Below are 22,002 nucleotides of genomic sequence, written 5' to 3' on the forward strand. Positions count from 1 at the left end.
GACACCCAGGTTAAAACACGTTATGAACACATCAATGACTCAGGCTGATCAAGTCGATGGAGAGGTTTTCTAGTGAAATGTATTCCCATCTTATACAAGATGAGGAAGGCAGGCTTAGAGGTCAAGTGACTTGCACGTGAGCACACACCTGGTCACTGGTGGAGCTGGGGATAGAACAAGGTTGTCTGACTCCAAAGCCACCGTCTTGATCTTGATCAAGCCTCCCCGTTCTGCCCCAGCTAACACCAAGTGCCACTCAGAGCCTTATAATTCATTCCCTTTGTATAGGGACATCTTCCTGGGCAAAGACGGGGACTGGAGCATAATAATCCCTTATAAATCATTCAGCTCCATACGGGTTTCCTGGGCTTTTCCGAAAGAATGCCCCCCAGAGAGGCTGTCGGAAGACGACCACAAAGCAAACCTTGTGTTCTAACCGGCTCCGCCGTCCAGTTCTCATCACAGAATTAGTTTATGGAAATGGTTCAAAATTACGTCGAGGAACAATCACCTAGAATATGTCAGGAGTTTAAACCTTTCTCCAGCCCATGAAAACTCTCAGAGCTCTTTCCAGATTCTGGAACCCTCTGCCCATCTCGCTGCCCCTTCTTCATACCCTTTTCTCTCTTAACTGAGATTTTACTCTCTCTCACCTAACAGGATGCTGAGGGCCCAGGTGGGGACAGGTGATGGCAGGAATGGTATTTAGTGTTTCAGAGTCAGAAAGTATACCCAAAGCTGACCGTAGTTGCCGCTATTACGATATACCCTCACCCTGGTGCCCGAGGCCATGAAACTCAGGGATTGAAAATGCTTGACGTTAAAGACATCAAATACACATACGAGCTGCAGTCAAGACACATCTTCCTTTAGCACAGCCCGAGTTTACCCAGAAATCTCAAAAGTGAGAAAAGAAAAGAAAATAAGTAAACGCAAGTTGGAAGTTTTCTTATACACTTGTTTGTGGAGAAGCCATTGTTGGAATAGAAATCCGAGGACTCCAGGTCTCAGAGAGGGACCTACGGACACCACCTTGTCCATGCCCTGCCTCTTCCTCCCTTTTAGGCTGGTCCAACTCCAGCCCTTGACCCCAGCCGGAATCCGTCCTACTATTAAAGTATGGTGGAGAATGAGAACACAGGGTCTCACTCTCTGGCCTGTCTGGTGTTTATTAACATGCACTGTCACTAAAGCCCCCCAGTAGCCCTCGGGGCTGGGGTATGGCAGCCCAGCCTCAGGAGTCCCAGGTTCTCGCAGCCGTGGGGGTCTCTGCCTTTTCCAAGGTAGTGGGGGCTGCACTGCAGAGACGGCCAGCAGGCTTCTCGCTCCCTATGGACTTTTACTGAGTGTTTTTTCCTATGCCCTGGACAGCAGACACAAGGCAGGGTGAGGAAAAACGCAGTCCTATGAAACCTCAGCCTCTCAGAAAGGGAGAAGGATCAGCCCGCAGCAACATCGGGCTCTCTGAGATATCCCTTAGCCCTAGTTGTATTAGCAAGGCCAGCGCCACACTAAAAAAAGTTTCCCCCAAAAGGAAAGGAAGCTAACGCTAAAAATATATCACGCCAGCTGTTACGAATGCTTCTGGAAGGAGGCAAACCAACTCTCCCATAAGTCACCTCTTAGAAGAGCAAATGAGGGGTTAAGGAAATAACGGAATTTTTCAGTTATGTGCCAGGTCGGCTAGATTTGGGGGAGGAAGAAATTTTCCACCAAGAAAGAAAGTCTGTTGGCAAAAGACAAAATAATTCCATGAACATTTTAAAGGAACGTTCATGGCTCCAGAGGCTGAGGGGAGACGGCAGAACAGGGGTCTCCAGGCCCTGCTCTTCCTTTTTAGCTTCCAAGAGGCCACCAGCCAAGGCTCCCCTCTGGCCAGGCCTGCCCGGGGCCGCCCTGCCTCCCTCCTTCTCACCTCTCAGTCTTGATGCTCTTAGGGCTGGTTGGAAGACACTTGAAGGAGCTGGTGGGCTGCCAGGAAGAGGTGAAGGAAGGCAGAGGGACAAGGAAGGAACAAAGCAAATCTCTCCCAAAAGCCGAGGGAGATAAAGGGATTTTTCCAGTTGCTCATCAGGGGCCCCCCATAAGAGCCACTTGCCCTGAGATTCACTCCCACCCCCCCCACACCTGCTGAGGCTCTCTGGTTTCAGATAGTGGCTCGGGGGGGGGTGGGGGCCCAGCAGCCGTCCTTTCTATGAACGGAAGGACCCTCTACAACCCAAAAGGCTGAGCACAAGGACCACCACCCAAGTCCAGACACTGGATACCTCGATACCCCAAGTGATTTTTGATATGTTTTTTAACTTTTAATTTTGAAATTATTATAGATCTATAAGAAACTGCAAAGGTACTACACAACATCCAGCTTCCCCCATGGTGACACCTTCCGTGACGTAGCTTATTATCAAAACCAGGACTTCACATGAACTTAGCACCACCAACCACACCACAGGCCTCACGCAGATCCAAGCAGCTTTCATGTGCACTAATTTTTTTTTTTTTTTGGTATATAGCTATGGGATTTCACCACATGCATAAATTAATATAACTATCTCCATGATCAAGATCACAAGACGTTTTAAAAAGTCTGTTGGTGTTAAAACCAGTTTGGTCAATTAAGTTACAAAAGGAGGACTGACAATAAATGTGACTGTGATGATTGTGATGGAGGCTGGATAATCAGTTTTATCACCATGATGATTGTGATGGAGGCTGGATAAGCAGTGTTATCACCAAGCACTTAGTGAATTCCTGAACACCTGCCTTGTGAACCAGGAATTTAAGTCCCTACCATTCAGCAAACACTGATGGCGGGTCAGGCAGGCAGCCCCAGCCGGCATGCCACTGTATACTGAACTGCAGTGGCTGTTGTGGGGCAGGCAGGCAGCCCCAGCCGGCATGCCACTGTATACTGAACTGCAGTGGCTGTTGTGGGGCAGGCAGGCAGCCCCAGCCGGCATGCCACTGTATACTGAACTGCAGTGGCTGTTGTGGGGCAGGCAGGCAGCCCCAGCCGGCATGCCACTGTATACTGAACTGCAGTGGCTGTAGTGGGGCAGGCAGGCAGCCCCAGCCGGCATGCCACTGTATACTGAACTGCAGTGGCTGTTGTGGGGCAGGCAGGCAGCCCTAGCCCACGTGCCACCTTGCACTGAACTATAGTGGTTGCCTACAGGGGCATGTTAAGGGGGATTCAGCAACTGGGCTTGGCGAGAAATAGCCCTCATCTAACAGAATACGTGCCAGGAATTTGCCATTTCCAAAATTTCTGTGAGCCACACACTGTTCTAGCTGCTGGAGGATAGAGGTAAAGAAGACACATCCCTTTCTTCAAAAAGTGCCTCCCTCTCCTCTGCTTACTGCCATGTCACTTATCAGCCTCCAACAACCCACACAGTGCACTTGCACAGCACCACATATGTGCACTGGATTGCTGGGTGCACTTTCACAGCACCACATGTGTGCACTGGATCGCTGTGTGCACTGGATTGCTGGGTGCACTTACACAGCACCACATGTGTGCACTGGATTGCTGGGTGCACTTGCACAGCACCACATGTGTGCACTAGACTGCCAGGTGCACTTACACAGCACCACACGTGTGCACTGGACTGCCAGGTGCACTTGCACAGCACTACATGTGTGTACTGGATTGCAGCCAGGTGCATTTACACAGCACCACACGTATGCACTGGACTGCCAGGTGCACTTACACAGCACCACATGTGTGCACCGGACTGCCAGAGCTGTGCAGGAAGCCAGCTCCATCTCACCCACTGAAGTGTCTCAAGTGCCTCTCACAGCCTCAGCATACAGCGGGCACTCAGTAAACACGTCTAAGTGAATGAGGTATGTCCACGTTGACACAGAATCCTGACCCCACCTGGAACGGCAATATCCTTTCCCTCTGCTCTGAATCTGTTCCCAGCCCTAACTGTACCTTGATGACCCCACAATTGAGGTTTAGAAACTTGCTGACTCTGCGCTAGTCACTTGCTGTCCATCTGCTCTGCCCAAGATGACCTGTGCCTGTGGTGTGACCCCATGGCCTCTTCAGGGTGCTCAGATCCTTGGTCACTTGCCAGCTCCCTTTGCTACTCTTCCCTCAGGGAGCTTCTCTCTTCTCTGTCCTCCTGCCCTGTCTGTGCACTGTCACCCCTCCCCACTGTCCCCCATGCATGGTCCCACCCTGCGTGCCCCTCCCCCAGGCCCTCCTTCCTGTCCCTCCCAGCCCATGTCCCACCTCCTCATAGGACAGACCCCATCCAACTGATACGTAGTCCCAAATGCCTCATGGCAGCACTTAGAGTATTATTTTACTGCACTTTCGCATAAATTATGATTTGTTAGGTAAAATTTCTGTGTATAAGTAAGTCTGGCAAATAACAGGAATATTTCATTTTTTGTAGCGACACTGGCTAATGCACTTTCTCGCTCCAACTATATCACAGGATCAGGTCTCACCAAGTTAGCAAATGGAAATAGTTTCTTAAGTCTCCTGGTATTTCCTATGGACTCACAATGCTGGGCACACAGGAAGTGGACAGATGTGTTTCCGGGCAGTTGAGTGATGGGAACCCACACGGGGAGGAAGCCACAAATGCTGAGGTGCTTTGTTGAAGATACAATGATCAGAGGAACAAAATATCAGTGAAACAAATCAAGGCAAAAATAAGGACTTCGTGGGGGGGTGGGGAGCGTTCTAATTCCCCTTCATTAACTGTCCCTGATGTGCAATGTGTGGCACTAATTGACTTCAGTTATAGTCACGTTGTTCTGTGCAGTTTAGAAAGAGGTGAGAAATAGAGCCGTTCTGTGCAGCACAAGCCTTGTTTTCCATGCATTGGAACAGCCAGAGGTCCCTGCACGCTCAAGGCTCCCGGCTACTCTGCACGGTCTGGGCTCAGGGAAAGGCGCCACATCAGGTGACCACCGGAACCGAGACTGATGGCCCAGGCCACAGGTATCAGGGTTGTCACTCTGCTCCTGGCACTTTTCTCAGGTTCTCCCATTGATTCCTCTAGTAGACACTAACTGCATGCTAGCTGCAGCTGCTCTGGCCGGGGTGGGGTGTTCACATAACCTTCTTCAGCCTCCCCACCATCCTGGAAGGTAGATATCACCAATGTTCCCATTTTACAAGTGGGGACCTTGATCAGAGAGGGAAATAGCTGGGCCGTATTGTAGTTAACAAATTTCAGGTCTGGGATTTGGAGCTAGGAGGAGTCGTTGCTCCCTCCACTGTCAGGCTGCCTCCCAGATGCTAGGGACTTGTTTCATAGAGTTACGAGGGAATGCGTGACCCAAAGCTCTGCAGTTTTGACAAACCCAGCTGAACCACCACAGGGGAGTAGACCAACAGCATTAGCGTGTTGTTAAAGAGATATTCAGAAAGACGGGAGTTGGTGGCATAGGCACTGAGATGCAACTTCCTGGAGGGGTCTGAGCTCTTTTGTCTTCTCTGCTGATGCTCTGAAAGGGTCTGCAATGCCTTTCTTCCTCCAGAGGGATGTCCCCTGGTCATCTGGTTAAGCCCCCACGTCCTTTTCAGCTCAAGTATTAGACAAAGGTTCAAAGGCCAGGAAGGCCGTGACCTTCACCTCCTTTCTGCCAGGCTGTGGGTGGCCATGGCCCAAAGTAAGTGTGTGATTATTGTAAGCCGATGACTATTTTAAATGTGCTAATTAACTTGGTGAGACCCGATCCTGAATGTATAAATCAGTAGATAGAAATGTACGAAGACTCAAGACTAATTTCAAAATAAATGACATAAAATTTAACCCCTTAAATCTAAAAGACCAAGTTTTGAGAGGGCAGGTGGCTCAGAGCTATTAAACAGTTTTGTTACAGTTACTAGATTCCGTTGGTGACCCAGGAAAGTCAGGCCAGGTGACTCCCTCATCTGCCTTCATGTGTCTGCTTTGAAAGTCCCAGCCATCACTGTGCGTCACAGAGGCTGGTGAGACTCTTCTTGCTGGAACACATTGACTGCCATCAGAACCTCTCACATAGTGAATTCACGATGCAAACTCACCAAGTTCCCTGAACGTGCAAGTTACCCACACACAGCAACACCGCTGCCGGCCCTCTACAAAGGAACTGCTTTAGCTAATGTGGTTATGTTCCACAAGCCACACCCTTGAGAACACGTCTAACCCATAACCAAGACATCCATGTGGAAGTGGAGGCCAAGGCAGAGTCACTGCCAACTTCTAATCCTCTTCCAAACTCCTCTAATCCTCTCCCAACTCCGGCATGCTGACAGTCACACCAAGGGTTTACTCACAAAAGCTTTCCTCTGAGAAAGTTATCTCAGCTCTGGTGCTGTACTCAGGGTCACGGGCACGTGTGACCGAGTATCAAGGAATACTGTTTGATGACAGCGTGGCCACTCCTCACACTGCCCCCGTGGTATGTGTCACTTTGCGTGGCCTCGTGGGGAGCCACGGAGTGGACTCCCAGCCCTGGTGCCTGGCTGTGGGCACAGTTCTCTCCTGTAGCAGTCAGAAGTGCAAAGGGCTGTCCTCTGCCCTCTGCGCCCACACAACAGTTCCTCACCTGCCTGTCCTAAGGGCTGGACGAGCAACAGGCAGTCCACAGGCTCACACCAGGCCACAGCACAGAGCAGCATTCTCAGCAAACCTGCTCACCAGAAGCAAAACTGCTCCTGACAACAGGGCTGAAAACCAAGAAATGCAGGGGGAACATTCCAGGGTGAAATTAAAGAAAAGGAAGAAAAAGAAAGAAAGGAAAAGAAAAGAAAAAGAGAAAACACACAAGCCCATGGGCTGGCTGGTTAACCCTGGGTTAGATCAGGTTTAGAGAATCACACGGCCTGTCAGTGTCTCAGCAAACCCAAACCTGGTGAAAGGCCTGTGGGTGGGCGAAGGCACCTCAGTCTGTGGAGACAGGAAGTTCCCTGCTTTCACCAGGTGCTCACTCTGGAATTTCTTTATTTTTGGTCTGTTTGTTACCCAAATTTGGACCACCAGTGGCTTTTTTTTTTTTTTATTAAATCATAGCTGTGTACATTGATATGATCATGGGGCATCATTCACTAGCTTCACAGACCGTTTACCAAGTTTCACATCCACCAGTGGCTTTTACCTGCCAGCATTTTCATCTTTCCAGAGCGAAAGAACAGCAGACATGGGCCCCAGAGAACCCTTCCCACAGCCAAGGCCAGTCAGCCCCTCTCTCCCTGGCGTCAGGTGCGCGGAGCAGACACTGACAGTGAGGCATGCCACACACACGGAGGGTTGCCCACCAGACCCGCTCAGGCTTCCAGGACACTTACTTGTACTTGTGCTGGTTCCAATCGTGTTGATTGTGGTGGGGACAGACGAGGAGGAGTAGAGGGGCACGTGGCCGTTCTCACACCCCAGGCTTTTGTCCTGCCAGCTGGAGGCACTGACGCAAACCCCAGAATCCCGAGAGTTCTGCCACCCGTTGAGCTTGTCATCGGAGTTCTGTCTCTGGTGATAGTAGTGTGTCTGCCCGTAATCCACGGAGTCTGCGCGGCTGCGGCTCTGGCCACTGAAGCTGGTTGCAGTGCGGTCCTCCAGGTGATTCAGCCACATGGCTAAAGCGCTGCGGTCTTCCAGCGAGGTGGCCGGGTGTATCAGAGCATAGGACAGCAGCTGCCTGCTTTCCTCAATGTGCCGGCTGTGCTCGATGGAGTGCGCCAGGATCTGGGGCAGCAGTTTCATATACTCAGCTTTTGCGTCCAGGTTTCCTGGCTTCAGCAGAGGCAGGTGAGTTAACAGGAGGGAAATCACTTTATCCTTGGACTCCTGTTGCCATTGGTTAATGATTCCTGAAAAGGAAAATATACAGGGCAAATGAGCAAATACACCCACAGTGACACTCCACAGCGCACTGTAAAGAGAGTTCTTGTGGGTTAGAGTCCTCATCTGTGTACCCTGGACACATTCTCTCAAAACAGCCTATGCATCAGTTTTGGGGGGCAGGGATTTCAGCGAGACACAGATCAGACATTCCTACACGTTTTGACCCTTGATCTAATTCCCATCCATGCCTCTAAGGAAGCTCTGAGTACTGTGGGTACACCAACAGAATCTGCAGCCCGGCTCCCTTTCTCAGGCACGTCCAGCCCTACTCCCAGCAGACGGGATGGAGAAAATCCCTGTAACCAAAGGTCCACACAACAGTCCCTCGGATGAACCCCCGCCCCCCTTGCAGACAAGAAAAGTGCTTTAAATCCTGGCAAAGGCATTTGTGTGATGTTGACGAGGCGTCCTAGGTGGAGAACTACGCAGGTGACAAAGGACTCTGTCATCTCAGGGCAACAAACCTGCCCCTTTCTGGCAACAGCTGCCTGAGAAGAGCGACCGAGGGCCCAAAGCTGGAAGGAGCAACGATCCAAGACACAGCTGCAGGGGCACCCCCGACTCACAGGCCAAGAAGGCGACTTTTCTCTATATGAAGATGTGTGTTCTGACTGGTGAAATATGCCCATCGCTGATTATTTTAACCATTGTTAAGTGTACAGTTCCACAGTATTAGGGACATTCATGATGTGTGACCACCGCCACTGTCCACCTGGAGAACCTTTTCATCTTCCCAAACTGAAACTTGGCCCCCATTAAGCAACATCTCCCCATCCCGCCTCTCCCTGGGCCGTGGCAATGACCATTCTATACTACTTTCTGCCTCTATGAGTCTGACAACTCCAGGTTACTCTGAGAAATGTGACAACACAGGACTTGTCCTGCGGTGACAGCCTTGATTCACCGAGCGCAATGTCCTCAAGGTTCCCCACATGGGGATCTGTTTTTAACAAACTCCCAGACACCCTCGTGGGCCCCTCCCTCTCAGAACACAAACGGCGTGCTGGGCTTGATGAGCCTTTGAGAAATAGCTCGCTCTGAGGTTGGTAGGTACTCAGAGACTCTGGGGCCATCAGGAAGAAAGCTCCCTTCTAGGTAAGTCACCCCTGACACCTGGATACCACAATTCTGGCCTCCTGATGAGCCCACAAGGGCCAGGGCTGGGCAGTCTTGCCAGCTCGGGTTTCTGGAATTTAGCAGATGGACGTCACGATTCCAGCCAGGCACAAACATGACAGAATAAGCCTACAGGTCCCTGGTGACCATAAGTTACAAAAGCTTCAGCCTGAACTGCAAGACTGCTCAAGATTCCAGGAGAGAATATGCTTTCAAAGAGAAATACCAGTGAGGGAGGCAGGCACGGAGAATAATGGAAGAGTGTGAGCTCTGGAGTGAGGCAAACCTTGGCACAAATCCCAGATAGGCCACTTAATTTGTGCTGGAACTTTGGAAATTACTTCTCTGAGCCTCAAGTGCCCCACCTATCAAGATGAGATAGCGGTCATCGGGCCCTGTGCTGCTGGGTTAGACGAGGTAGGCCAGGAGAAGCCCCATCAAGATGAGACAGCAGCCGTCGGGCCCCGTGCTGCTGGGTTAGACGAAGTAGGCCAGGAGAAGCCCCATCAAGATGAGACAGCAGTCATCGGAGCCTGTGCTGCTGGGTTAGACGAGGTAGGCCAGGAGAAGCCCCATCAAGATAAGACAGCAGCCGTCGGGCCCCGTGCTGCTGGGTTAGACGAGGTAGGCCAGGAGAAGCCCCATCAAGATGAGACAGCAGCCGTCGGGCCCCGTACTGCTGGGCTAGACGAGGTAGGCCAGGAGAAGCCCCATCAAGATGAGACAGCAGCCGTCGGGCCCCGTACTGCTGGGCTAGACGAAGTAGGCCAGGAGAAGCACCAGGCAAGTCCGTGACCAAAGAAACAATTCCTTCCACGTGTCCCTAGCATCGGTCAGACCCATGTGAGAGCAAGGTGGTGGCTTTGGATACCACGTTTTAAAAATAATATAGAGAAACCAGAGATGACCCAGGAGAAGTTATTAAAAGTTATCAAAGAGGTAGGAAGTCAAAAGGTGAAAGAAAATGGGTTTATTGTGCTCACAGCACCATGAAGAGCTACTTGATGACAATCCCTCGCTCACAAGTGGGGATTTCACAAGGAGATGACCAAGAGCCGACTATTGGAGTGAAAGTCTCCAGACCGAGGCAGGAGAGATTAAGACAGGACGTGGGCAAGAACTGAACCAACAGAATAAAACAAGGCTCAGTGATACCAAGGAAGGCTCTAGAACCTCTGTCCTCATGGCTTGACCAGGAGAGTGTGATGGTCTAGGGCAGCACCATCCAGCAGGGATAGAATGTAGCCAAGGATGGCAAAGGATGAGGTGAAATTAATTTTAATACTATATGTTATTTAACGTAATACATCAGAATGTTATCATTTCAACATGTAATGAATCAAAATTCATTAATGAGCCATTTTCTCTTCTGTTTTTGGTGTTACATCCTTAAAATCCAGGGTGTTTTTACTTGCTGACCACACATCTCAACGTGGACTGGATGCAGTTGCAGCGGCTTCTTGCTGAAGTGCTCAGACTGCAGGGGGATGGTGCCTACTGAATAGGCCAGCCGGACACGTTTGGAAGGAGATGGCTAGCGGGAGGGCACGGATGACCGCAGCAGGTCCCTCCCAGCCTCTGGACTCTATACTTAGCCAACAGCCACTGGCTACAAGACAACACATTCCACTGGGTACAGCCTCCCTTTTAAAGGAGCTCTAGGAGCCAAGGCAACACCAGTCTCACTTTCTTATCAACACACTTTTAGCAGACCCTGGGCATGTTTCAGATGATGTGTGTGCTGAGGATGAAGATGAAATCTGTTCACTAAGCCCAGCACCCATGGGGAAGAAGCCAAAGAGGCCAAGAGGAAGAGAAACCCATGTCATACACCAGCACTGATCACAGGAAGCTGGGCGCACCCTGGAAAATGTGCACTTAAAAATAAAACCTTGGAACAACCTTTCCCAAAAATGCACAAGGCGGAGGAGCTCCCTGGTTTTCTGCTTGAACATTCCCAGGTCTGGATGTTCTACTTTTTTTCAAAAGGTCAATTTAAAGTAAATAAATAAATAAAATGAATCAGAAACGAAAATAGGACTGGGAGTGCAAACTAAATGTGTTATCTCCACATGACAGCTCCCTGCCAGGGAACAACCTGGGAGTCAGGGCCGGACCAGCACTGCAAAGAGGGAAAAAATGAGACACCGGCCGGGCCTGGTACACGCCAGGGCTGACCTGGTCCTCTACCCCGGGACAGGGCTTGGGTGGCGTGGGGCGGAGGTGTGGCCAGGACCATGCCACGGCTCTTGTTCACTGCCACTGGGGGCGTGGAAGGTAGGCCAGGAGAAGCACCAGGCAAGCACCAGAGCCCCTCTCTGCAGCCACGCCTGTCGGATCAAGTCCTCTCTGCCGCTGCTCCAGCCTCACCCGTTCTTCTGTGCCAGGCGCTCTTCTGAGCCTCGTGCCCTTAATTACTCCTCTAATCCTCCAAGAAGAGTGACAAGGTAGGTCCTATTACCAGCCTATCTTACAGAGGACACAGAGACATAGGTGGGGCCTGTCACTTGCCCCAGGTCGTGGGGTCGGGGAAGAATGACAGCAGGTGATCAGCTTAAAGAGACACAGTGGCCGTCACACGACGATGGCTTAGCCATAGCCAAATACTCTTTAGGCTGTCATGTTATATACTACAATGATATGTAAAATGCACATAAATATGTAATAAATAATATACAAATAGAGCACGTGCATCAGTAGAGGTGCTGCTTAGCAACGGAAATGTAAAGAAAGTTATAGAGACAACATAGATCAGTGACTTATAACCGGTGTGCCATGGGAGGAGCTCAGGTGTGCCTCAGAAACTTTTAAAGATCATTAATTAAATTATTTTCAAAAGAAGTTCAAAGCCCAGTACGTACACTCCTTTTTTACTTTGTTTTGAACACAAATTAAGTGTGTGCAGAAGTTTAACGATAGGTTCAAGTGTGCCGAGAGACAAAAGCGGATGAAAACATCGACGTGACAGCTCTTGAGGTCTAAAACATGTCACCATTTCCTTGATGTCACAGACTGGCTATAAAGGCCTTGCAGCGTTCACCTGGCCCTCTCTGACTGCTCGCTTGCTCAGGGGCAGGGGTGTCCGACCTGTGGCCACGGCCCGCATGAAGATTGAGGACTGTTCTTCTTATCTGCATAGCCCGATATGAAAAGTACACACCAACCTTTTTTGTGCTCATCAGGTTTTGTTAGTATTTGTGTATTGTTATTCTTCCAGTGTGCAGCAGAAAAGAAAAAGGCTATACCCCAGGGGCCTGGGTGAAGCCAGCTGCCAAGCTGTGAGGTGATTCAAGCGACCTCGCAGGCAGGAGGGCGGGGAAGTCCTTACTGGGAGGAATTGAGGTCTCCTGCCGAGAGCAGGCACCAACCTGCCAGCCTCGTGCAGGAACTACCCCCAGCAGAGCTCCCAGCAGGGGCAATGACTGCAGCCCCTGGTGACATCCCAAGAGGCCCCGAGCCAGGATCACTCACGTCCCTGACGCACAGGCACTGTGTATAACATGTTTATTGTTTGAAGCTGCTAAGACTCAAACAATTTGTAATTTGTTATGTGGCCCAAGATCACTGCTACTTGCTCACTGTCCACGCGCCCCTCCAGCAAAGAGGAAGTTTCAGCCATTTGGCTGTGAGTAGCTCAGCCCTCTGGCAAAGTCCTTCCCACTCTGAGAGGGAGCCGCAGAGCCAGCCCGCTGCCGCTTCCCTCGTTCCAATGAGCTCCTCAGGGAAACAGCCTTCGGACAGAGGTGCAGCTTCCTGGGTGCCTTCAGGGAGAGAATGACAAAGACCACACACATTTCCAGATTCTGTGGTGACGATTCTTCAGGGCAACGTAATGCAATGCAGGGTTCTGATCATGAGCTGGAAGCCTCTGGACAGGAGACTGTGAGTACATCGGGGCTCTGACCACACACCTCACGGCACGTCAGCAGGCAGTAAACGTGGGTCAGTCTCTCAGGGTCCCCGGGGCACTGACAAGGGCGGACATCACCGCCGCCTCCTTCAAACAGAAGCCTGTCCCATGTGTGGGAGATGGTCACACAGCAGGTCCTGGCCAGGTGCCCACTGGCCTTCTGTGTGGGTCACACCATCTTCCAGAGATCACGCAATCTTTGCTGAGCTTTGTACTGAATGGATTCTCCTCCCTGAGGGAAGACCCAGGAATCCTCATGATTTTCAATTAATTGATCACTTCTGAGGTGCAGTCGCAGCCATTACGCATGATCCCTACATTGCCTGACTCAGGAAACAGACTAGAAAACTGAGAGGTTCGATGGCACCAGCTCACCTCTACCACGGGCTCTGGATATTTTCACTGTTCCTTCTCCGAAGGAGGAGGAAAGATGTAACATTTTGCCAGATGTTTTATGTAAAAATAAAATGATTTGTAAAAGTTAATGATTTGTAATTTATAAACCAGTGACATAGGAGTAGTAAAACAAACGTATTAAAAGAGCTATAATTAAAGACCACAAGGAGTAGGAAACTGTCCCAACGATTCTAGGAATGACAGAGTATGTCTAAATACCAAGTCTGGTATTGTTACCACACAACGGCATGTCAATGTTTAAGAGCTCTAGTTGTTAGTAAATTAACCATAAATTGATATTTTATTATACCCTTATTTTCAGTTTAATAACATTAACCATAATGTTATTATGTGAAAATAATTGTGAAAAGGGCTTTTCACAAGTGGATTTAGGCAATTTGCTCATACAAGAAATGGCTGGGAATTAGCACGCGCATGTGGACACACACACACATAAAGTGCAGGTGAAATAAGTGTGCTACAGGCAGAGGTCTGGTGGGCCTGACACGGTCAAATGATCCTGGGGAGAATTTACATCATAGATGAAATCCTAGAAACGCCATGAACTGAAGCTTCTAAATTTAGCACAACTCTGCACAACTCAAAACCGGGTGACAGTACCACATTCCATGCCTTTGGGAGGGGTGAGAGCTGACCCAGGACATCTGAACAATCAGGGGGAAAGGTGGGGTTTTGTCTTGGCCCCTGCACTTGACTTTTGTCTCCTGAGGTGCCGCTCAGGAGCTAGAGGTGCCTAGAGAAGAATCCCTGTAGTCTGGAGGAGCCCTGCGCGGGATGTGGATTAGACCAGCTGTGTCTGGGAACACAGACATTCTGGGGTTACTGAGCCCCACAGCTGCAGGCAGTGCTGTGAACAGATAGGAAGGATTGAGGAGACAGAAACCCTCCCCGGGTGTTTGGGATGTGGCTGCCCCCTCCATACTCACCACCTGGTATTGACGACCTGTGCCCCCCTCCCCATAGCAGAGCAGGTGCATGGGACTAGCAGCATGGTGGAGGCTCATACTAAGGTCCCTGACCTGGGGGGAGCCAGCCACACCCATTATGAAGGGCTTAGGCTTCCCAGGGAGGGTGCTAGGGTGGGGCACTCTGGCCTGCTAACAGCCAGATCCCTCCTGCCAGCCATGAAAGGGAGCCACCTTGGAAGCAGCTTCTCCAGCGCTAGGCGAGTCTTGACAGCCAGAACTGTCCAGCTAGAGGCTCCAAATTCCTAACCCTCAGGAAACTGGGAGATGAATGTTGTTTATCATTCAAAGCCATTGCATTTTGAGGCGTTTTGTTACACAGCAACTGTTAACTAATACAAAGGACCTCACGGTGCTTGGCAGATTCTCTCCCCCAGTTTAGCTGCTGTAGCGTATGAGAGCAGAACCAGTGGGGCTAGTCATTCAAAGGTACCTCACATCCTCAAAGGGCGAGAGCCAAGTACATCTGCCCTAGCAGATGGGGGACCCAGGTACCTCCCCCGCGTCTGTCATCTCTCTAACAGAGAAGTTCCATCCGCAGTCACTTTTCCCCTGGGTGTGGCTTTGCTCCTGAAGGACCCAGACCAGCTGGGAATTAGTCCTGAGACTCCGCAAGGGCCCGAGTCAGGCTGGGGCTCACCTCCATGCTTCTGATCTCCGCCTGGCTGAGACTGCCCACTCCCAGAGGGCATGCAAACGGGCTGCCCCTGCTGCCTGCCTCAGCTCCAACCTCTGGCTCCACATTTGTGCCCAGCCGGGCCTCTCCCTGAGCTCCAGGCTCTTGCATCCAGCCGTGTCCTCCACACATCCACTCAGACGACCCAAGTCCTCACTCTCAGCACAATCTGCTCCTTCATCCTTCTCTATCTCAGCAAACAGTTGCTCCAGCTTTCCAACCACCCAGATCAAAACCCCGGGCTTGTCCTTGAGCCCTCTCTCTCCCACCACATCTCACTGGCAGCAGGGCCAGAATCGGCTACCTCTGGCAGTGCTGTCCCACCTCCAGCCCCCACTAAGACTCAGTTATCAGCCACAACAACCATTCTCAAAAGAGCCTTCTTGTTTCTCTTTTTCCCCTATCCCTTAGAAAGGATTCGAAGAAATGATCTTTTCAAAGCAAAAGATAGGTCCTTTCATTCTCCTGCTTTCTCATCCACTCTGAGGAAGAGCCAAAGTCCTCACGACGGCCCTCAGCCCTTCTGTGATCCAGTCGCCACCCATCTCCTGCAGTCCATTCTGGCTTCCTTCAGCTCCTTCAACCAGCCAGATGTGCACCTGCCCCAGGGCCTTCGCACTTGTTCATTCCTCTGCCTGCGCCTTCTAGACTCTCTCAGCTCCTTCCCTGCTCAGTGTCATTTTCCTGGAGAGATCTTCTCTGCCTGCCTTATTTTAATTGTCTCTCCTCCTCACCTTACATCCTTCACCCCCACGTCCTGCCTTCTTTTCTCTGTAGCTTTTAGCACCAAATGAGTGGCTGTGCAAGATACTCATTTCCTGCCTTCCTCCCCAAGAAGGTAGGGATGGAGTCTCCATCCCCCCGCAGTAATGTGTCCTTATTAATCACGTTTTTAGTGGCTATTTAAAATTGTCCCCTGAGGGCTGGGTGCAGTGGCTCACACCTGTAAGCCTAGCACTATGGGAAGCCAAGGCAAGTGGATTGCCTGAGCTCATAGGTACAAGACCAGCTTTAGCAAGAGCCAGACCCTGTAAATGCCCTCTAAAAATAGCCGAGCATTGTGGCAGGCGCCTGTAGTCCCAGCTACTGGGGAGGTTGAGGCAAGAGAATCACTTAAGCCCAAGAGTTTGAGGTTGCTGTGAGCTGTGACACCATGGCACTTTACCCAGGGTGACATAGTTAGACTCTCTCAAATAAAATAGTCCCCTGATCCTTTATTTGAGAGTGTCTTCTTAGACATTTAGATTTCTTCAAAATGTTAATTATTTCCTAGAAATTTCCTCTAAGTGAAAATAGACTAGATGACTTACCGATGACAGTAGGTACCAACTGCCACATAAAAACCATCCAGTCCTCTCTTTCTCATTAGACTCTGCAGTATACTGATCACCTTTAGCTTTAAAGTCACATAAAAATGAGAACACACAAAGAAGGAAAATGGAAGAATTAGCTCAGTTATCAAAACCTTCACTACATCTTCCTTATCCATATTCTGTTTAAGATGGAAAATCCCCCCACGTACTAGAAAACAAAAGCATAACGGGGCTTTTCCCAATTGTAACTGACACCAATTAAAACAATCTTTAGGAAAAGGATTTGAGAGGCTGAGGCAGCAGGATGAAAGGTAGTTAATACGACTCTCACATCTGTTGAAGGAAAGAAAAACCAAGGCCAACAGGGTTGTGTTAAGACTATTATATGTGTGAAGTTTTTGGGGGGCTAAGTGATTATGTTTTAATGAGACCTCATAGGAATGGGTCTCCTAAGAGTCATAAATTAGTGATGACAAAATATTACCTTCTGTTGACAAGCACAAGACACATTCTTGTAAACCACGCTCGGCTAGTTTTTATATCAGAATCCCCACAGAGGAAGAGGCTGCAAAAGTTCTCAGAGCAAGAAGCTGTCCCCTCATACTTCCAGACCACCACTGCCCAAACCCCACACAGCACCATGTGACTCCGCAATAGTATCTTTAAAGGACTTGGCGATCCGCACGCAGATGAGGAGCATTAGAAATGAAAGCATCGCAGCGGCACACCACAGGCCACAGGGCCTAATTGCAATATTATTTGCTAACAAAGAATTTCAAGGCTAAAATCTTTAGCAACATCCAGATAAAGTCATCAGAGGAGTATCTGGGGAGGATCAAAAACAGGTCAAATCAAAAGCAATAGCTCATGCCCCACCTCACGGACCAAAGCGAATGACAGCCACTTCATACAACATCTTTATGAACCTCGAGATGTCTGGGAAGGGCTGGAGCGAACACGCCAGATGTGGAATGGCGCCACTCCAACACCAGGGTGCCATTCCACATCTTTCAATGATTGAACTGCTAAGTCACTGGGTCCCATGCTTTCTAGAAAAATGAGAAAGTTGCTCAACAATTTATAGACATAATCTCCCATCTTGAGAGATGGGAATTCAAAGTGTAAGTGTGAGTGGGAGAGCCCTGTGGTGTGGCGTGACACTGCAAATACTGCCACCAAGAACCAGCACATATATACTCCCAGAAGACCCATGTGCAAATGCGGACGGTACAACCTACGCATTTCTCCTTTAGGTATGAAATCTGAAATACTAACCTGTACAAGCCATTCTATGGAGAACACTTGAACACAGGGTCACCAATTGACTGGTACTGTTTTGAACAAAAAGGCCTGGATGACTACAGAAGGACAGAGTTGGGTGGCCCAGGGACACTCAGCCCCACTGTCCTGGCCTCCAGGGCTTGGCCCTGCAGAGGGAGCTCGAGGTGCACTTCCCTTCCTGCTTCCCGCCTGCCAGCCGCCTCTGAGCATTTGTGCAAAGCTGAGCAGTAAAAGGAAGCTTATTTCTACCTGTTACTTGTACACCAAACTTGCTTTTGGGTTAGTAGGTCTACTGATGCAATTAGACCAGATTTTCCCCCCAGATGTTAAAGAAAGGGAGCTACTTTCTAATTGCTGAAGTCCTCAGGGCCGTGGGTAAGGAGGAGAGGTGGGAAGGATGGTGAAGAATGTGGCTCTCGAGTCAGAATGACAAAGGCCAATGCCGGTTCCCTCTCTCTGGGCATCCCACTGTGAAATTAAGTAGACCCAGAGGTAAGTGGCTGGACTAGAACCTGGAGGACGGACCCGATGAGGGCGCTTGGCTTTAGCTGACTCGGTGGAGACTGGAGACCCTATCGGAGGAGAGGACAGCTTGGAGCCCCAAGGCCTCCGCATGCCACCTAAGGACAGAGCCAGGCAAGGGGAGGAGGAAGGCTGGAGCTTGGAGAGGATGGAGAGCAGCACATGGAGGGACAGAGGGGTGACTGGTTGGGGCCTTGCCGCCTTCTTGCTCTGTCATGAGGAGCTGGAGAGAGAACAGACCTGGCAGCAAGGAGCTCCCTCCTAGAAGCAAACCTTACCTCTACAGAGGAGGAGATGGGGAACAGGCCCCTATGCCCAGGGGATTTGGGGCCTGACCACTTGCCTGCCCTCTCTCACAGGGTCCAGGGCACACAGCCCCATGAAGAGAAGGACAAAGCTGACCTCTAGCCACACTGGTCCTGAGCCGAGCTGACCGCTGTGGCTGATTATTCTATACTAATCTAGCTCTATGCCACACCTTTGAAGGTGGGTGTATTTATCAATTCATCAGATATTTATCTTTGTTTCTTATCAATGTTATGGCCTGTGCCAGAATCCATCCTCTTCAGAGTGGATGTCCACGGGGAGAGCTTCGTACCCGCAGAAATGTCTCCAACACAAGAGATTGGGGGAGAGTCCGACCAGAGGAGCAGAGAAATACTCCGAGAAGCCTCCATTTCTAGAACTGACAGGCCTCTCTGGAACGAGGGCAACCCATGCTCCAAAGCACCACAGGCCCCAGTTGGCATCCAACACATTACTTAGCAGAAAACCCACAGAGAGCTTAATCTGTAATCGCTATTCCAGTAGAGGCTCTAACTCCTGCACGAGGTCATTATCTTTCTGTCATCAAATACTGTCTGCTGTGGGAATGTCTGTGCAAATCTGACCCTGTCCCACCCACTCCTGCCACCCACAACATGTCTGAGAACCCACCTGCTCCTCTAAACCCTGCCCATCTGCTCTGGGCCTCGTTACCTCCTCTCGGCACAACTGAGCTCAGCGGTGTATAGGCCTGTGTGACGCTCTGCCCTGGGATGGGGCCACCAGCTCCTGGAGGGCAGGCACAGTGGCTCCCACCCCCTTGCCTAGCTCGGTGCCATCACACAGGCTTACTGGCCACAAACACGCTCTCCTGTCACAGCTGGAGACACAGCAGACCTATTCCTCTCACTGCATCTGTCTCCCTGATTGGACGCCGAGTGTCCACTGCAGGAAGTTCTGGACCAGGCAGAATGGTGAGGGGATTCCAAGGCCGGCAGAAAGGATCAGCCAGCCTCTCTTCACAGATGCCCCCGCCAGCCTTCATGAGGCTGCATGCCCAGTTTTATCTTCCTGCACCAAGCATGTGTCTGACCCAGCTGAGCCCCTCCCCAGCCCCTGCTCACACAGACACACGGACACTCAGACCCCACGATGCAGCCAGGGCCGTAAGTTTTAAGGTCACTTGTCTTGGGGGCACCTTCCTGGGGTATTCACCTTCCCAGCACTGGACGATCATCAGGATTCTGAGTGACTTGGGGGCAGAGGAAGAGGAATGGCAGAGCAGTGGCCGCCGTCTGGGTCTGCAGCCCAGGTCTTGCCCCAAGTCGGCCATGAACTGGGGCAATTCACTTAAACACTCTACTTCGGTTTTCTCACCTGGTAAGATTGTTCTGCTGTTTGAATTATTTAACCTTTGCAAAATCAGGCACTGTCATCAGCACGATGCCATTGCTGGCTACGGTCACCATCATCTGAGGGACAAGGAAGGTGCCTGTGGGGCTCCCTCCTGTGGGGAGGGAGCGGAAAGGACCCCCAGGAGGCCTGCAGCACTGGACCCCGTGTGTGGAGCCGTGGCACACATGGGGATTGTTAGGACCACACGTTCCGGGACCCTCCCGAGACCTACTGACCCAAAAACTATTTGGCAAGCCCTCCAGTTGATGATTCTGATCCAACTCAGGTCTGGGAACCCTGGAGAAGTCTGGTCTCCAGATCCCAGTTTAGTTCAGCAGGGAAGGTTGATGTGAACCCAGGTGGGAAAGTGAGGCATCAACAGAAACAGTGATGCGGGCCTGTTGTTAAGAGAACATTGTTGGGTTAAAACAAACAAACAACAATAAATAAGCAAGAAATATGTCCTAGTATTTCTAGCAGAGGGCTGATCTCTTCAGCTTTCTATAAGAACCCAGACAATTAAAAGGGGTGATCGACAGATAGACAGATCTGATAGACAGATCACGATTGGGCCCATGTGGGTCTTAAGGACGTCATGGACAGGCCTGAGTGGCTGGACAGGCCTGGAGGGCTCCTGAGTAACACAACGGTGACGAGTCCAGGGTTAAAGCAGCTTCACCACAGACTCACAGCCACCCCCACTGGGCCCCCAGAGCCCTAGCTGCTTGGGAAGGAGGGGTGGGGTCAAGTCTCAGCTGGACGTTACCTCTCGGGAGCTGGCTGGTGAAGACGTGCCAACTCACGGGCCCGACGATGATCCACGGGACGTGTAGCAGCAGGAGAAACTTCTCGCGATCAGAGGACCAGAATATTGTTTTGAGTTTGGGGGGAGGGCCCAGCTGCTGTACAGGCTGCGTGGAGCTGAACACGTTACAGGTGAACCAGATGTTAGGTGAGAAGTGTGTGTGTGGTGGAATTATCACATAAGGGACTGCTCCATCTCCTCCCACTCCACTTTGGCCTCCTCCTTTTCTTCCCTCAGCTGGTGTCCACTGGGTACAGCGTGTCATTGTTGGGCATCTGGCCAGTATTGTGATGTCAGAGGCACTGTCCACAGAGGCCATGCCTGGGAAGGTGCCACACCCGGCCCTGCGGCCCTGGTGTGAGCTCCCCCACTTGCTGATAACATCTTACATCTCAGACTCCTCCCCAAGTTGAAATGCTACTTAGGGGACAATGAAGTGGGGAGAACCTTGCCCCAGACCACCTTGGCCCTGCCCTCAAGGTGCCAGTGCCCCTGACCCCTTGACTTCTAGAAAGTCTCTGCACCCCATGGCCCGTCCCTAGCCTCAGAGACAAGTGCCACTGCCCAGATGCCTGGCAGCACCCACGGCCTCTGTGTCACCGCCTTAGTAATGTGCCCCACTGAGGACCATGAGCACAGCTTGTTTGCACTGGAGGTAGAATTAACTGAAGTCTAGATATTTTCTTGGCTGCTTTTCTGCTATTATTTCAAACACAGCTCACTAACTAGGGGGCTTTGGACATGGAGGAAGCCAACTCTGAGTCTTGGAGAAAGCCCGCAGCTCCCCCCAACATGCCAAGAATATCACCAGTGTGCAGTGCGGGGAGGGAGAATCCCCTGCTCAGCAGCACCCGTGCCGGGGCCGGCCCCCACTGCTCCTTGTCTGTATCTGGAGAGCTGACATTCCCAGCGCCAAGCCAGGGAGCGGATGGCTGTTCACAACACAAACCCGGAGCTCGCCACAGCTCTGCACCCACAGAGGTGCCATAAACGAAGGCACTCTCTAAGAAAGTCAAAACTGGCATTAAAAGGGTAATACTCAATAAGCACTGGTAACATCTGTTATCTTGTATGTTGCATCTTATATCTCTTGTAACTGCAGAAGTCAAACCTGACTTGAGTATTGTAATTATTTTTTTTATTTTTATTTTTTTTCAGTTTTTGGCCGGGGCTGGGTTTGAACCCACCACCTCCGGCATATGGGGCCAGCGTCTTACCGCTCTGAAGCCACAGGCACCACCCGTAATTTTAATAAGAGTTTCTTCCTTTCTTAGAATGATACTTAGGAGGCACTGAGGTATATACATTTTTTGGTACCCTCTGTAAATATATGTTTTAATGATTATCTGAATGTCTTGACCTTGGGGTCTACACGGGTAGAGCTTTTGGAGGAACAGGAAGCCCCTGACAATCAGATATGCAGGTGAAGGATAGACACATGGTCCGTGTCACGTGGCCTGTCCCACTAACCCCAGAACAGATTCCAGC

General features: G+C 50.7%; 1 protein-coding gene across 2 annotated transcripts in view; it reads right to left on the bottom strand.

Annotated features, from left to right (window-relative positions):
- SAMD4A (sterile alpha motif domain containing 4A) overlaps positions 1-22,002 on the bottom strand; it is a 209,967-nt gene that overhangs the window by 75,526 nt on the left and 112,439 nt on the right. For both annotated transcript variants that reach the window (XM_053593943.1, XM_053593942.1), the window contains exon 3: positions 7,298-7,816. In XM_053593943.1, the coding sequence (XP_053449918.1) occupies positions 7,298-7,816 (519 nt within the window). The remainder of the gene's footprint in view (positions 1-7,297; positions 7,817-22,002) is intronic.

The sequence above is a fragment of the Nycticebus coucang genome, chromosome 6 (genome assembly GCF_027406575.1).
Source record: "Nycticebus coucang isolate mNycCou1 chromosome 6, mNycCou1.pri, whole genome shotgun sequence".
NCBI lineage: Eukaryota > Metazoa > Chordata > Mammalia > Primates > Lorisidae > Nycticebus > Nycticebus coucang.